This window comes from Montipora foliosa, chromosome 6, assembly GCF_036669935.1.
Source record: "Montipora foliosa isolate CH-2021 chromosome 6, ASM3666993v2, whole genome shotgun sequence".
Lineage (NCBI taxonomy): Eukaryota > Metazoa > Cnidaria > Anthozoa > Scleractinia > Acroporidae > Montipora > Montipora foliosa.
The window spans coordinates 34464969-34482652 of NC_090874.1; the positions used below are offsets into that span (position 1 = coordinate 34464969).

Consider the following 17684-nt stretch of genomic DNA (forward strand, 5'->3'; position numbering starts at 1 on the left):
AAAGCAATTGGCTGATTGCTTTCGAAACTCAGCTGAAAATCGCTCTGACTGCAAGGGAACACTCAAACTTATAAGCAGCTAGAAGATGTATGGTACTACCAATATCACAAACAACACAAAGGAAAAGACAGCCGTCATTTTACCACTTCTCAGCGTTATTATCACCCTGAAGTAAATACACCTGACAAACCAACAGATACGACAAATTTCTTCCTTCAGTACCAATAATGAATTTTCAAGAAACGTCGGGAATGCACGTTGCACTACAAATAATAGAGAGTTTAAAAAAAACACGACGGCTACGCCGACGAAAACGTCACTTCAAAATATGAGTTTAAGCTATTCTAAGTATTTCATGATTATTCCATCTTGTTTATATGATAAAATATGGGCGGAGTTTCCCATAAGTGGATTGGTACGGACGGATTTGAAGTAAAGAGTGAGACTACAAGATTCACTGTAGTTTGTCCACGTTGTAGTGAAAACCTTAAATTTGGTCATTTTACGTTGTTGTTTTGACCAGTGCCGGAGAGGAATGTTCACAAATGCGTCCCGCACGTGCAGCACGATCACTTTGGTTCTTTTAACCAATAATATAACTGCTTTTTGGCCGGTTTACAAGGTATGATTTGTCGGCCCGATTTATCGGCCCGACGGCGTCGGAGCGCAAATCTTGCCCGCACTTTGACAGCCGATGAACGACCAATTCATGGAAATAAAAATCGGTCCGATTCAAAAAATCTGTTGCAGTGAAACAGATTCTTTTAAGTCGGGTCGACACTTCGAGAGAAACCGCCATGTCAATCAAAGGGTATGAGAGTGGGTAATGCGCATAAATACTTCACAAATTAAATGGCGAATACTAAGAGGACAAGGAAAAGATCTTTTGAGGAAAAATTACACGTTTTACACCATTTATACACGGTACAATTTATCGGCCCGACAAAACCGGCCGACAAATCGTACCGCGTAAACTGGTCTTTAAACTAATGACGTCTGCAATTACAACCAGGAGGGAATGACGGGAGCCGCTGGTGGGCTCCCATAAGAGTGGAACAGGAACAAGATAAAGTTTCTTCAGTGGTTTCGCGACGGTTGTTGCTGACCAAAATAATATCCATCAAAAGAAAAATCACAGAGATTTTACAACTGCGCGGCAATAAATAAGAGCGACCTTGTTTGAGTAAAACGTCACTGCATTTCTTACGTAAGGCGAACTAAAATCGTTGTCGAAAGCGTTGCGACACATGCACTTTCTTCACACACTTTAACTTGACAAGGTCCTTCCCTTCCAAACCCCATGCCATTGTTGAACGTTCCATGTGGTAAATGAACTGGGGGCGAAGTATACGGTTCTTTTAAGGCTTAAGTAGAGTATACATCATCACTGAACACAATGCAAAGACCTTAATTTTATTATCCAGTGACCTGTTTCTCAAAGGTCCCGAAACTTTTCGGGCCTATTTCGGGTGCCACAATTCCCTTTATATCTTCGCAACGCCGAGGTTCGAAGCCATCAAACTTCGCAATCCTCTTAGTTTACATGTTAAAGGATCAGCTTTTCAAAATACGCAGATTGCAGTTTGACAACTGGCTTTTCGGACCCGAAAAGTTCTCGGGACTTTTCGAGAAACAGACCCCAGGAGTCCCATTTGATGAAGATTGCAACTGGCATTAGAAAAGCACTCGCTAGAAACAAACAGCAAGAAGGTATGTATCAAATTGAGGGCAACTCCAAGCTCACTGCCCTTCACTGGCCAGCCCTTTGGAGAAGAGCCACTCGGAAAGGCTAATTGCCGAAATATCGAGTCATGCCCACACTCACTCGTCCGTGGATGTGGAAGATTCTTCACCAGTTGCTGTGCAGATAAACTGAGAAACACGTGTGAAGAATCTCGACATGGCACCTATTATCGATGCTGATGACTACCTCATGATACTGTAATACTAATACTAATATCATAATCAAGACAAAGTAGCGTTAATATGAAGGTATACCTCATGTCAGCCAACACAGAGGTGATAGTGGGCTGTTGTTGAATAGACTGTATCATATTTGCGATGTCTGGAGATGTGCAACGTCTCCTCAATGGGCTCTGATTGTCGCCTACAAAAATTAATGCAAAAACACACCGTTGCTTTAATAACTGATACATCCCTCTTTTCACGGTATGAATTTAAATACTGGTCGGGATGTTCTTGAATTAAACAAACTGAAGTCGGAAATGATGCAGATATTTCACTTCTACCTCCTACCTGTCATTGGCGATAAACTGTTCAAGTCCTGAGGCTGAACAGAAACTGCGTCCTCGCTCTCCTTACGCTCAAGCTGAAAAGCTAACAAGTGCGACCACAAAGCCGATTTACCCTAAGGAAACACAATGAATGAGAGTCTTATCACTGGTACACGCTACCATCATGGTAACATGAGCTGTCGGACTGCAAGTATTCTATTTTTCAACAGACTGCAAGGAAACGAAGAAAAACGAAGAGAAGGGGAAAAAAAAAAGTTAACCTTGACTTCAGTGGGATTTCACTGCATTTCACTGACAGTAAATGTGAATGCCATGGGTATCCCCCAGTGGGGGAGGGCAGGGGTATCAAATGACTGGCGCATAATGACAGAAAGCTGCAAAATATTTTTTTCATTTGAAGTATTTCATATGTTTGATTAACTCCAAGTAATGGTCAGAGAAGTCGGGATTTTAGTGATTACCCTAACCACTATTCTTCTCAGAATGGTTAGCTTTCAATGACCTTGCACAGTATCCCTGCAGGCTATACGGTCGTTTCGCCCACGATAGGGTTAAGCAAACTTAGGTTGATTCGCCTACACACATGATTAAGTAGCCTTTCAGTTACTTCGTGCTACTGAAAGGAAAGAAAAGAAACTTTCTAGCACTGGAGCACTAATTGGGGACACTGTAAACTGAAATTAAAAATTAACGTAAATCGAGTCAAATGTTGGTTTTTGAGGAGAGAGGAAAACCAGAGTACCCGGAGAAAACCTCTCGGAGCAGAGTAGAGAACCAACAAACTCAACCCTCATATGATGCAGAGTCTGGGAATCGAACACGGGCCACATTGGTGGGAGGCGAGTGCTCTCACCACTGCGCCATCCCTGCACCCCGACAGCCAAAACTAAGATATGCCTTGGATTTTTTAGTCATCATGGCTTGTAAGCAACTGCCACGGTCGAGGGGAAGTCCCTACAATGTCCCTTACAACGTCCTTTAACAATCAAGATTTTCGAATTGCTCGATCATGGAAGCTTGCATAAGCACACAAAGATTACTGAAGGGAAGCTAGAGGCCCAGTCTGGCTCCTGGGAAATGTGACTTTCTTTTAATGTATTGTCTCTGACGCAAATAAAGCAATGTTCTCTGCGTCGACATAACACATAACACATCCCATAGCTCCTTAATTAGCGATGTCAAATTAACCAAGTACAGTATGTGTAGATCGATTCTGCTACCAATTATTAATTTTATAGACTCTTGGATATCAACATCCTCTGAATGAAAAATGAGTAAAAGGTACTGATAAGTTTTTAAATGGAGCAGTTTTTTAAACCATGAAATTAAATCCAAAGTAATTACCATAATATTTACATAGCCAAGAAAACACAAATGAGATAAATACAATGATTACAGTAAGTGAAGAAAGAAAATGTGTGTGAGTCACAGAAAGTTATAATCTTTAGCAGCACTGGCTTCCTTTTGGCTTTGTTAAGTTTACAATTATTAAGCATGATATTTTAATGGTAAACCATTGTACAAAATGAAAGCAATCAAGAACTAAAAAACCAAACAAGAAGTGCACATGTTATAGGATAAAAAAAAAAAAGTCATGATGACCAGGTGCAGTAAGTAAAATAACTAATTTATTCATGGAAACTGTAATAAAATCAGTTAGCATTTAGTACTTTTTGTTCATAGAAAAGCATGACAATATCAACTCCTCCCTCCCACCCCCCTTTTGTTGGCATTTTGAAGCACTAGAGGAGCAAGGATGGCACAGTTGGTTAGTGCGCTGCCTTGGTGCAAGAGGTCCTGAGTTCAATTCCCGGATCTCGCATCCTTGTTTCAACTTATTTCATTTCTGTGTAGCTAAGTAGCTTTAAATACCCGTAAAACAGAGCACTGATGGAGAGGGGGGAGTAAAATGAGCGCACCGTCGACCCCAGGTTTGTCAGTTGAATTAATGTTACGAGTTATCGACGTTTAATATGGTTGCTTTACTTTACCTTACTTTACTGGGCATTTTACAGCAAAATGCTTAGCTGCCCAATATACCAACTGTAGCCTGGAGTCATGCATTTGAGTAGCCTAAGTCTAACAGGATACCGTAAAGGGGCATTCTGAGGGTGGGAAGGGGGAGTCATAATTATTATTAGATAATTTGCGGCATGTAACTATATTTTCAGAATATTTTAACTTACATGTTTAACATATTATAATACCAATGTTCATAAAGAAGAATATCGTGGCTATCAATGTCCTCATGATCAGTACTGGCATTTTGCGGTGCAAAACATTTAGCAGAGATAATAAGATATTTCCGCCACATGCTTAGCTCCCCAACATACCAAAATTAATTTACCGGAAATAGCCTGGACTCCTTTACTTGAAACAATCATGACAAGACTAAAGTTATTTCTACGCAACAAAAAGATATACATTTTTTCAAATTTCGGCCATATTTAGCACTTATATTTTGACACGGATATCTGTTAGAGATATGCACAATCTGAGAGATACTCCTGTTGAAATATAAGCCAATATGCCAACATTTGATAAAAATTACCTGTTATCGATACTTGTACATGTTCACTCCCATGAAATTTTATCTTGCATACCCATGACCTGCTCCTGTCAGACCTTGTTGCTCAGTCGGTAGAGCAACATTGACCTTATCCCAAGGACAATCTGAGTTTTTCAAAGTCCTTGTGTTGGTCCATTTCCATTTCTAGGACTACACTCATGTCCAAGAATGTACCTAATTAGATACATGCCCAGTCACCCAACACAATTCAAGTCTAAGCCTCTGCTACAGCATTTGAGAGGCACTTTATGACATGAATTCTCTGTATTCCGAGACATGAGTGATGTTCAAGTTGGGAAGATAAAAACAAGGCGACACTTTGAGACGCTTATTGAAATCAAGTTCATCTAACTGGGGGCACTTCTACATTATTACTTCATTTACTTTATAATCATTTCTGGACATATCTGTAGGACTAACACTCACATGGATTACCGGTACATGCGAAAAAAGATAGCCCTTAACATATTATTTTTTAAATGATACAGATTTTCCTGTAGGGGGATTCTGACAATAGGGAGCCCATTATTACAACAGATAAGAATTTTATTCATCAATTAAAATACTCTGTATTTAATATAGTTACCAGTACATGTCCACACACTTTCAACTTGTAAATGCTATAAACTGCTATTTCTAATTCTCCAAAAGCATGTAGTGATTACTTATCTTTTATGCTGCCATTTTGAAGCAATAAGAATTTTTTTAAATTATACAATGTTTTAGCAAAGTGCTAGTTACACACTAATCATTATTTTGACATCCTGCTAGTGATTTTTCTATGATAATAATTTTTTTGTGAAGATAGGGGTTGTAATAAGAAAGAGAATCCATAAGAATTCCTATTTGCACGTGATTGCAACAGACAAAACTAATACCGGTAATATTATTGTTACGGATGTTACATACCTCTTATTTACTATTATAAGTATTACATGTCTGCACAATTTAATTTTTAGGTGCTATATGCAGTGATTATGTATCCCATCATATTGGCATTTTGAGGAGCTGAGCATTTATCTGAAAGAACAAAATACTTCATCTAAAAGCTCAGCCACCCAATATCCCAAACAGTCTCACTGGAGTCGTTCAGTTGATGTGCCTGTGACTAGAAATGTGTTAAAATTATTGGCATTTTGAACAGCTGAGCAGTTAGATGAAAGAACAAAATACTTCCTCTAAAAGCTTAGCCACCCAATATCCCAAACAGTCTCACTGGAGTCGTTCAGTTGATGTGCCTGTGACTAGAAATGTGTTAAAATTATTGGCATTTTGAACAGATGAGCATTTAGCTGAAAGAACAAAATACTTCCTCTAAAAGCTTAGCCTCCCAATATCCCAAACAGTCTCACTGGAGTCGTTCAGTTGATTTGCCTGTGACTAGAAATGTGTTAAAATTATTGGCATTTTGAACAGCCGAGCATTTATCTGAAAGAACAAAATATTTCATCTAAATGCTCAGCCACCCAATATCCCAAACAGTCTCACTGGAGTCGCTCAGTTGATGTGCCTGTGACTAGAAATGTGTTAAAATTATTTTAACACATGACAAGGAACAGTAACCAGGGAGGGGGAGGGGGAGGGGGGATACTGATGTAGGGAGAGGGAAATGGCAATATTTTGTACATGTAGTAATGCAATACAACACTATATATGCACTTCTACCTACATTTTACTTTGAACGAAATGAATCAAAGGGATGTGATTGCAAAAGGTAAAATTTTGCCAAGGGAATTCAGTAGTTTTAAGTTTTTAAATATTTTAAAAATTTTCTTAACTATCATTGATCCCCAAAATCTAAAAAATAATTATACCATAAAACAAAAGCCAGTGATAAAAAAATCTTGCGAAAACTGTCTGATGCTGATCAATAGCTTTGATAAGCTTTTACAATGCAGTGGGTACTAGTTCTGATTTTATATTGTTATTTCTTTGAGCTTGAACGTCTACACCATAATTGAAGCTTTGGTACATTGGTCTTCATATAATGGGAGGGTTGAGAACTACATGTTCAGTTGCTTTTGGCTTTAAATAAATAATTGTGACTTTCGGTACCTCTTTAGTCTGTAGCCCATGGCTCCAAACCCTTTCCAACAGGTCACATAAACTTGCAATCAAAGTGTTCTCTTCAACACCAGACACATTGGCATCAGAGTGGCCAAGATCAACTGCTTCCTGTCCCATCTTTTGCACAAGAATCTTTTTCACCTTCAACAATGAAAATGCAACTCTGATAAGATTTTTTTGCATCAATCCCAACATGTAAACTTCACATTGTATATGTTAGTGTGGGTAAAATAGTGTTATCAATATAATAACACATTAGTACATTGGTACATAACTCGAAATCATCTTCACTTACAGTGGCAAAACGACCACTGGCAGCCATTTTGTCTGTCGAGGTGATTATCGGCTGATAATCCGAGATAGCGAGCCAATGAGAGCGCGCAATTTTGTATAATCACCTGTGTATTTATACTAATAATAATTATTATTGTTGCCACATTAACATGTCCATAATACTAAAAGAAGTTGAAGCACAAACAGCCCTGTGAGTTTGATGGTGTTAATAGCAATTCTTTCTTTGCCAATTGCCAGTTAAATTTTCTAATTAATTGTTTATATTGACCCTTTCATTCTATTTAGTAGTTGATAAATTAACCTAGAAACAGAACCCATGCAGTCCAACTTCAAAATAACTCGATGAGAAAATTCTGACAACTGCCAAAATTGGGTGTGGCCGTATTTAGCAGCCTCTTAATCCATGAAATCTGTGAAGTTGCCCATTGTCAAAACAAGCAGTGCTTGTCACTCTCATAAAATTATTTTATTGATGCTGGTTGGCCAAGACTCTATTCCTTGGCATATCCTGACTTACATGTACATGAAATTGGACTCCAACTTACAAACAGTTTGACAGTTGACCAAAAAGTAAGGAAAAATCAAAATCAATCTGCTGACAATATTGGATGTAGAAGCAGCTATATGTAAGCAATAGAGGACTTTTTCCGTGTTTCCATAGCCTCATCTAAACAAGAGGGGGGGGGGTGGGAGGGGTTTGAGAGAATTCAAGACAATTGTGCAAACCTCGTTTTTCCTACCAGCCAATCTAAACGCGCATCTGAGAACACATACAGTGTAACCAATCAAAATTCGTGTGATGTCACAGCTGTTTTTGCATACTCTCATCTAAACACAGCTATTGACCAATGAGAGTGTGCGTACTATCCTAATACCATCTCTTGAGGCCGGTCCAGGCACAAGTCACTCATCAATTTCAAAGGATCCCACGAAAGGTCAGAATTCAGCTGTTTTATGAACTTTTTTTTTTCTCATACAGGCATAAGGTTATTTACACAAAGCAACCTATGAGTGGGACTGTTTTGACCTACAATACCAAACACATTTAGTTGGAACACTTAAAAAATGGTCTAGAATCATTGTGTAATAAGATCGCAGCTTAACAGCTTATGTCGCACCCCCCTCCCCCCAATTCAATGTTGTGTGAGAATTGTTTGGGCGACTGCTAGTAGTTGTGAAAATCAACATTCAAGGAGGGGGGAAAACAGGGATGGGTGTTCCAACAAATGTGACAAGTATTGCAGGGTCAGCAGTGTTGCGGTCATGAATGGGATGTAAGAAACATGGCTGAAGGCTTGAATAAAGTTTGTTACATTTAGAGGTTGCCGCAATGCGCTCACAGCCTAATTACCTTTGTTTTGCATTCCTTGAGAAGTTTTTGAACAAAGCCAGTTTGGGTTGACTCCATGTCCCCAAATTGAGAACTCTTGGCTTTATTCTCCTGCATATACTTCTACAGAACAAAAAAATTGAAACAAAAAATATAATACTTCATTTTGTCTAGAGGAAAGGAGAACTTAATTTAACATTAATGGACTCCTCTATTTTTAAATTCTTATTTTAAGTATTCTGTGTACTGAGAGAAAAGTAAATAACCAAAGGGCTACCAGAAAGGCACACATGTACAAAATAATATGTCTACAAAATAGTACACAATAGTTGCATTGTATTTAAGTTTGTTACTTAATGATTTATATCTCTGTCATCTGCTCAATACACAAACGATAAATAAGTGGATAAAATTTAAAACCAAATAATTTTTCTTCTGAGTCAGAGTACAGAGGACTGTATATTCATCATTCATCTCTTAACACTCAATTCTTATTCTCATACAGCAAGACATTTAGATGTCCCAATTTGATTAATAAACAATACAAAGCTATTGTTTAGTTGGTCACTTGCCTTAATGCTTGATGCCAGTTTATCTCTCATCTTCTTTCCATCCTAAACAAAACAGGTCATATTTACAAATGAAACAACTCTTTTCTTTGCATTTCATACAGTGAATGAACAACACCCACATATTGAGAGTTAATAAAACCTTCAGACTTTCTTCATGGGACTAAAAAGTCATAGGAAACAGTTTGAGGATATTGTGATGTTAAACATTCCTTTGTATTGAATATCACCACGCCTTGAGTCAATATCTTATATTTCAGTCACACAATCAACATACAAAACAAAAGAAGAATCTTTTGAATGAAGGTAAGCATGATTCCCTAAGTGCTTATGTTTCTGTAACAACACTTTAAATGTTATTATTATCTTAATTCACTTTAACATTTTTAAATTAACAAGTCATTCTTAATTTAATTACTAATATTAAAGCATTGAAATCATTTCATTTAAGGTCTCGGTAAATGAAAATTTTACTACATTACTCGATTTTGTTGTTTGCAATTTTTTTTTGGGCATGAGTGGGTCCTAAACTTTATTTTGGCAGAAAAAGAAAATCAGAAAGTGCTTTTTAACCCTTCTAAAATGAGCCTTTTCTGTTTTCCGCCATAAGTTGCGCGTGAAAAGTGATTGACAGCCCCTGTCTATTGCGTGACAAAACACTATTGCGTGACGCAAAAATCAAAATTCTCCCACCTCCAGTCAGGACAGGTTTTAAGCTATCGCTTTGAAACTTTCAGATATGATGGATAGTGATCGATACCTCTGAGTTCGAGAGCAAAAAAATTAAGCGCCTTTTGAAATTCGATGAAATAACATCTTTTATAACATAATTTAGTCTTTTAGCTTTAATTTGATACATAACTTGTCTTTGTAGCGAAAATATTCACGCGACTAGAATTTTTTTCTGTGGGCACCTCGTTTTCATTTACCGAGACCTTAAAAAAACCCAAAAATGCCTAAAATTCCCAACAATTTTCAATTCCAGTAAAGAAAAGAATCGTTGAATTTACTTTTCATTTACTTCTCTATGACTTTCTGCAAGATAAGCTTTCTACTATATCTTTAAATTGGTGAAATTAGAATACCGGTACTTTTTTAAATATTAACAAACTTTAAAAAAAAAGCAACATTTAAGTATTCTACAGTTTAAAAAGATTACTGTAAAACTGTAACACTTTATTATAGCTACTGTATTTAACTGAGTAGGGGGCCATATAAATAAGTCTGACAGTACTGGGCCACACTTTGTTCTTCTTTGCATCAAATGCAGATGCATAAAACTGTAGCAAATTTTTGAAAAAAATATCATCACCACTGGACGAAAATTTCTCATGGCAGAAAACAAGACTTCAGTGTTAACAAAAAGCAAAACTTGTGTAATACTGGTAGTCATAGTTAAATAATAATAATATTATTAATATCAATATCAATATTATTATATTAATATTATTGTTGGTGGCGGCATTAATGCACACTGAAAAAAAAACATTTCAAACCTTATGAAGAGTTGTGTTGAGGGAAATGTGTTCTGACTGCTGTTGTTTGCGATTGTTTTTCCTCCACTTGACTTTGGACTGATATTGGCTGCAGTGGTCAAGAATAAAAACACAATTGAAGCACTGCCAACACAAAAGGAACTAGCATTGCTTCATAAATTCTTCCAATGAAAACGAAGACCTCAATCAGCAGTCACCTATTTTAGCTTGCTATTGTAGTGAGAATAATAATAATCATCAATATTATTATTAGCTATTGTAGTTCAATTTTATCCCGATTTCATTTTTTTTCAACCAGTTTAATTTTTTAAAACACCACCCATTTCAACATAGCTGGACATCTTTCTATTATTAAAGTGCACCTAACCCCAAAATATTTTTCTCGCTAAAATAAATCTTTGCACCTGTTCGAAACGCATTGCGGCCATTTTTTCCTTTTTCTAACAAATCCTGCCATTTTATAGGCTTCGAAAGTTGCGAAAATCCAAGCATCTTTTGTTCACGACCGAGTCAGAAGGGGAGTGGGTCTATTCCTGCTTTGACGTCACAATCTACTTTGCATGCATTTTTACAAAGAGTTAATGCAATGTAAATCAGTATGTGACGTCAAAGCAGGAATAGACCCACTCCCCTTCTGACTCGGTCGTGAACAAAAGATGCTTGGATTTTCGCAACTTTCGAAGCCTATAAAATGGCAGGATTTGTTAGAAAAAGGAAAAAATGGCCGCAATGCGTTTCGAACAGGTGCAAAGATTTATTTTAGCGAAAAAAAAATTTTGGGGTTAGGTGCACTTTAAGAAGAACTCTTTATGGAGTATGCATACAATGTACAATAAACTAGAGAAGTCATTTTAAGATTATTGTGGTGGATAATAAATTATTGTCTCTGGTGCTATCAAAGACCAACAAGTGAATGGTTAGCTTCCATGTAAGATTAGGGACACTGCCTGCATTTTAGGAATTAGGGTTACCCACTAATCCTAAATCACAGTTATTAAAAGCTAACCATTTTAAAATGGGTGCTTAGACTGAAATAATGTTTATCAGCACTGTCGATCTGCAGTATGTGGTCCGCGGTTGTCATACACCTCCTGGAATGCTAACTGTTTCAAATAAGATAGTGCATAACCCTAATGAAAGCTTAACCCATTTAGAAACTCAAACACCCTAGGATGTCTGGCATCAGACAGGGTAAAAACATCTGGCATCAGACAGGATAAAATCTATTAATCTGTCAGTCTACAGTCTGCACAGGTGTCAGACACTACATTCTAGGTAAGGGACTGGCACGCATTGTAGTGATTGAGTAATCACTTATTTGAAGTGTTAAGTCTAAAGCAACCGTTGTCATGGTCACTGGGTTAAGAATATTGGTTCATGGTTATTGGAAATACAGTGTAAAGCATTCTTTCAGATGTAGGATAAAGGGGTTGGATTCAAAAGACGTTGTGGTGCTGTGTTGGTGGGAAAGTGAAATAAGAAAAGGGTTTATCAAGTGAGTTGATATGGTAAATTGACCACTGTCAGGGTTGTCATTGAGTTTTGAAGCAGGTGTAACGCTCAAGATTTCACCTGTAATATGTAAATACATGATCAAAGGACATGTAAAGGAAGGCCCAAAGGGACTGAGCCCCTAGGAGGATCTAAGGTCATGCTCAACAGACAATTCTTTCAATTGGACCCCGTGGAAATGCATTTTCCAGCCCTCAGAGGTGCAATCAATCAAAAGATGATGAAAATAAAACAGGGTAAAAATATGAATAAGGATATTTACTAACCATGTGGAAATGGTCATGCATCACAGAATTGTGAAAAATGGTCAGCAGAATCCCATTTATATCAAGTGTGGTGCATTGATAATGATTTTGTTACTGAAAATGGATTGGGGGTGTTCTCCAAAGGTTTTTACAGAAAAGGTTTGGATTTTAACATTTCTTAGAATCAGGAACACATACAACACAAGGCAGTAATTATATTTTCCTCCCACTCAGAAGGTAAATGTTCATAAATAAATTTCAATTTGTTTTGCCCCACGAATATTCATTCTGCAGCAACCATCACCCGTAACATTGACTGGGCTCAGCCGTAACAGGTGTTATGGGTTACAGCCCCTAGTGACAGCCCTGACTGTCAAGAAATTTGAAAGCTAGCGTTTTGATTGTTAGCCGCGTTGCTTCTCTGTTTTTTTCTTTCAAGAAATGTTTGGCCTTAATTGTAAAAATCATCTTCTAAACAACAATTTATTTGTGAGCCTTTTCAATTCCTCTAGTTCTCTAGAGAAATCTATTTCATTTTCGCTATTACACTGTGCATTGGCATAACTCTGCTATTTTATCACAGCTCGATTTTTATCACAGCTCGATTAAGCCTGCTATGAATAATAGACAGACCTTCTGATATTACGCGATGTTGCGATTTTGCACAATCGACCTCAAATCGCATCCGATCGCGCAATTCACGAAAAATCGCATAATTCACAAAAGGATGCACAAAATTCATGAAATGAGACAGACAGCGAGGAAGAAGACGAGCAAAAAGATCGATCCCGATCACACAACAACACGAATAAAAGTCCATATTACACCAACAACAACTTCTCTTCATTTTACAAGTAATTTAGTTCGGCTTGTAAGTGAATACACGTTCATTTGTTACTGTTTTAATTTGCTGAGAAAATTCCTGTTATCAAAAATACTCGGCTATAAGCCGAGACCCCTTCTACGGCTTCAAATTTGCCCAAATTGAGTGAGGATTTGTGTAAAAACCGCTCGGCTTATAGCTGAATAAGTACGGTAGGTTGTTGTTAAAGAACTTTTATTGTTTTGGGAATTAGAAAAACGCCACAGGAAATCACCCTACAATCTCGATCTGCCAAATGAAGGGGAACTGAGCTAGTACTCAAGATCATGCAGAGCAACATTTTTTTCATCAATGTTCGACGAAGCTGTTTAACAAAGAAGCAAAAAAAAAATGTGTTGTTTGGAAAGAAAATGGCCTGAAAATTGTTTGAAAAGAAAAATCTACAACAGTAAAATCGTTTAGTTATGAAAACTCTGAGCACATCACTCAATGTCGCATGGGATTTTACGGATTTTTAGGAATTGTGCGCTATTGTGCGGGTTTGATCGAATTGTGCGGTCCTGCACCCACGCACCCTGTCAGAAGCACTGTGTAGACAACAATATGTTAAATATTAACAATCACCAGTGAGCTATATAGTACCTTTTGGAGTTAGGGCCATCATTCAATATTTTAGAGTTCAGAGTCATGAAGTATCCATGATGACTTACTGCAAAGGACAATAAAAAAATTATTTTATTATTTTATCATGCCATCACAACAAGAACGCAACAGTTACTAATAACAAGCATGGTTCAAATTCTTTTAAACCAGTTCAATTTTGATTTTCCTTTGTTTCAGACAAAAGAAAAATCAAGATTGAACTGGTTTGAAAACCTTTTAACCAGCTGCCTGGAGTATCCAGGGGCTTCCACTCTGGCCAGCCAGCCCCTAGATAAAAAATTGCCCCCATGGCAAATCCTCGCAACCCAGCCATGAGCCGCCATTCCAGGTATCTGTCACACAAACTAATAGACTCAGTGGAAGGAAAAATTGAGGGTAGGGTGGGGTGGGTGAAAGCTCAAAACCTAACAATGAAAACCACTCCAAAAACTCATAAAAACCTGGCTGACAAAAACCACAAAGATCCACGTGAGCCTGCACTTATGAGTCTGACTGCTGACAGCTTGAATGAAGATGGCCCAAGAGAAGTGATGACTGCTAGAACACTGAACACTATGCTCATGGTGGTCAACTTAGTTAAATAAACATTTAACTTTATTAAACCAAAACAACTTTGAACCACAACATTATAATAAGCCTGTACATGTAAGGGTGAAGCATTTCGAGGGGGTTGATAGAGCACACCTGTTAATGGGACAGCCGCCGAATAGTGTAGCACGTCTCAAGCTACATGTTTTACCAATACAGAAACAAACCTAAACATTCACTAGAAACTCTTGTTTACATACATATGTAGGTCTAATCAAGGCTGTTGTCTAACAGGAGCCCGGTAGCCTGGGCAGGGCTCGAAATTAACGAAAAAATCCAGTCGCATTTTGCGATAAGATACGAAAATTTAGTCGCAATTTCGCAAATTTTAGTCGCAAAATCGCTGCGCTGCATTGTGTTGTCAGCGGTTTAGCAAAAAAATATGAGCCCGCAGTACTTGTGTGTAAAGAAACTGCTCAAAATGGCGAATGATCGAAGGAATGGAGCTGTGCACGTAACATCGCAGCTAAATTACTATACAATTATTGCGCTACCTTCAGAGAAAATTCACAGGGAGAAACAAAATAATTTTGTCATTTATTTATTAATTTTATTTATTTATTTATTTTAGCAAAAGTAGCAGCAAAGTGGCAACTTCTAACCCTTTTGTTTCGAAAGAACGAAGGTGATAACAAGTCGCAAATTTGCGACTTCTCCCGACATTTTAGTCGCAAAGGGAAAAATTTAGTCGCAAATGCGACCGTATTGGTCGCAATTTCGAGCCCTGCTGGGGCTCCCAAAGAATAGCTCTGGGCTCCTTAATTTTTCACAGCAACACCTTTCACTTTATATGTTGGGCTCCTAAGTTCTCAGCATTTAGCTCTGAGGGTCCCTTTAAAATTTTCTTAGGCAGCAGCCTTGCTAATTATTAGGTCTTGTTTAGGTCTAATTAGGACTAAGGTTAGCTTTAATGAATGTTTAGGTTTGTTGCTGTATTGGTAAAACATGTAGCTTGAGATGTGCTACACTCTTCAAGTGCTGTCCATAAATGTGTGTGCTTGATTCCTCGATCAACACCTTCGATATAGCTTCACCCCTACATGTAAGAGGATGTACCTTTCTTATCTGGTAGATTCAGCATATGAGGCTGAATTGCCATGTGATCCACAGAATTGGAACGCCGCAAAAGAACTTGGACTAAGAAAATTACAAACAAAATTAATTCAAATGCCAAAAAGTTGAATAAACAAACAAAAAAACACAGCTCAACTGACCAGGATAGCTTGGTAAAGCAGCTACTGCTCTCATGTGAACTTGTAAATTTTACCTTCTGCAGAAGCACATAGTGCAGCTCATAACAAATTCTGATTAATTAGCAAATCACACCTCTTTACTTTTGTCTTACTTAAGGACGGTGCCTACTAATTCAAAGGTATTTTTGCCCCGATTTATAATTATACAGGAAAAGTAGATGTTAACAAGTGTTATTGAAATCCAAAAAGAAAATTGGTCAGTTTTTTGCCCAACCATAATTTATAGTATTGATGACAAAATTTTGCTTCAGTGCAGGTTTTAGCTTAGTGTAGTATGCAGAAACGAATATCAAAAGCTACAAACTTACTTGCATTTTTGAGGGTCATGCATTTCTCATAGGATGGTGATCTGGTGATTCCGAGTCTTGTCTTCAAACTCTCCACTCGCTGATCGAACACTGCCAACCTAGGATCCAGCTCTTCCCATACTCCCATGATTTTCATGTCAATAAAACTTGCGAACATTTGAGTCTCGGTAAAGGGTGAAAGAAAAGGAAGAAACTGCTGAGGTTGATCAGAGAGAAAAGACGCTTTGTCAAAGTTTTGCATTTGTTCCCTGTTTGATGTCCAATCCTCAAGATCTTGATTTGGATGAATTACAAATGATTCATACTCCAACAAAAGCTGTGTAAATCTATTTGCAAAAATCTCTCTAATTGCAGTGTTAAATTCATTCTCATGCTGTTGACTACGTGGAATTTCTTTAGCTTCTTCTCCAAATATAAACTCATTATCACTGTCATTGTATTGCGTTAATTGGGTATCAGAGACACACTTTTCCAAGCTTGACGCAACAGTTGAAATTGGAGCAATGATGCCTGTCCTCTCTGCAATTGCTGCAATAGCTTGTAGTCTAGGGTTCTTTGAAACATCCAAACATGTGGAAGATTTTGATTTTGGAACTTTCCATTCAGATCTACTTGCTTTCAATCTCTCCCACTCCCGTCTCTTAGATGGGTCTCTGTTTTTAACTTTCCTGGCTTTGAGATTTGGTGACTCTGAGCGAGGAGATGGTGTCTCCAAGCATGGTGACCTTGATCTAGGTGATTCCTGAGGTGATCCTGAATTACTTGCAGTCTCGTAGTCCGAACTACCGTTAGATGCATAATTCTGAGAAATTTCTAGTGAGTTTTCTAAGCTATTGACACCACTTTCAGACAAGCTGGTCTCTCCATCTTGGGGAATACACACATTGAATCTTTTAACTGTTTCATTAAGTTCCTCAACCAGTTCTTGTGAATCTGGGAACATAGGAAGATCCTCTGGTGTAGTTACTGTACAATTATCTATATCTACTAGGCACAGAGAAGCCTGTAAATGAAAATTAAAACAAGATATAGTTTAACTTAACATTCAAATAAAAATGATATAAAATTAACAAGTGGGTATAAGTGTCCCTGCACCAAGTAAGAGAGAAACTCACAAGTCAAACAGACAAGAAAACAAAACAACTGAGGAATGGATTCTCCATCTTTAGTCCCCTCCACTCCAACAGTCACATTTACATGTACCTCTGATGGCAAAGCAAGATTTTTCTTGTCCTCTTCTGATGAGCAATATATTCCCATGAGGAATGGCACTGGTGCATCCAAAAAGTGAGACAGAGCTGGTGGTAAAATTGGGACATACACGTGTTGCCAAATGAAAGGGAAAAGAACAGCCGACATGCTTTCTGCTACCACCATCAAATTGTGGAAATCTGTAACATGAAAATCCATTAAAAATTGACACCCATTTTTAAACATTTCATTTACGTGTTTAAAGGACAACTTTGCAAAATTGCATAGTAAAACATGCTTAACCCATTTGATCCCTAGGAGTGGGACCAAACAGATTTTACTCTGTCTAATGGCAGATTATCAAAAACTGGATCATTGGATAATGCCATTCAAGAGTCTTGATTGGCTAAGCCATCATGGGTTATGAGCCATTATACCATGATCTACAAACACGGCAAGCATACACGTGATTTTTTGGGCCTTTTTATTTTTATTGTAGTCTAGTTTTCTATAATATTATT

At 37.6% G+C, this 17684-nt stretch overlaps 1 protein-coding gene across 1 annotated transcript in view; it reads right to left on the bottom strand.

Moving 5' to 3' along the window:
- Nucleotides 1–17684, bottom strand: part of LOC138007199 (DENN domain-containing protein 5B-like) — a 77415-nt gene that overhangs the window by 47431 nt on the left and 12300 nt on the right. The window contains exons 4-13 of the mRNA XM_068853978.1: nt 17176–17363; nt 15973–16975; nt 15468–15548; nt 13803–13869; nt 10581–10668; nt 9088–9129; nt 8537–8638; nt 6880–7032; nt 2257–2368; nt 1999–2107 (exon numbers count right to left, since the gene is read on the bottom strand). Of these exons, the coding sequence (XP_068710079.1) occupies nt 1999–2107; nt 2257–2368; nt 6880–7032; nt 8537–8638; nt 9088–9129; nt 10581–10668; nt 13803–13869; nt 15468–15548; nt 15973–16975; nt 17176–17363 (1945 nt within the window). The remainder of the gene's footprint in view (nt 1–1998; nt 2108–2256; nt 2369–6879; nt 7033–8536; nt 8639–9087; nt 9130–10580; nt 10669–13802; nt 13870–15467; nt 15549–15972; nt 16976–17175; nt 17364–17684) is intronic.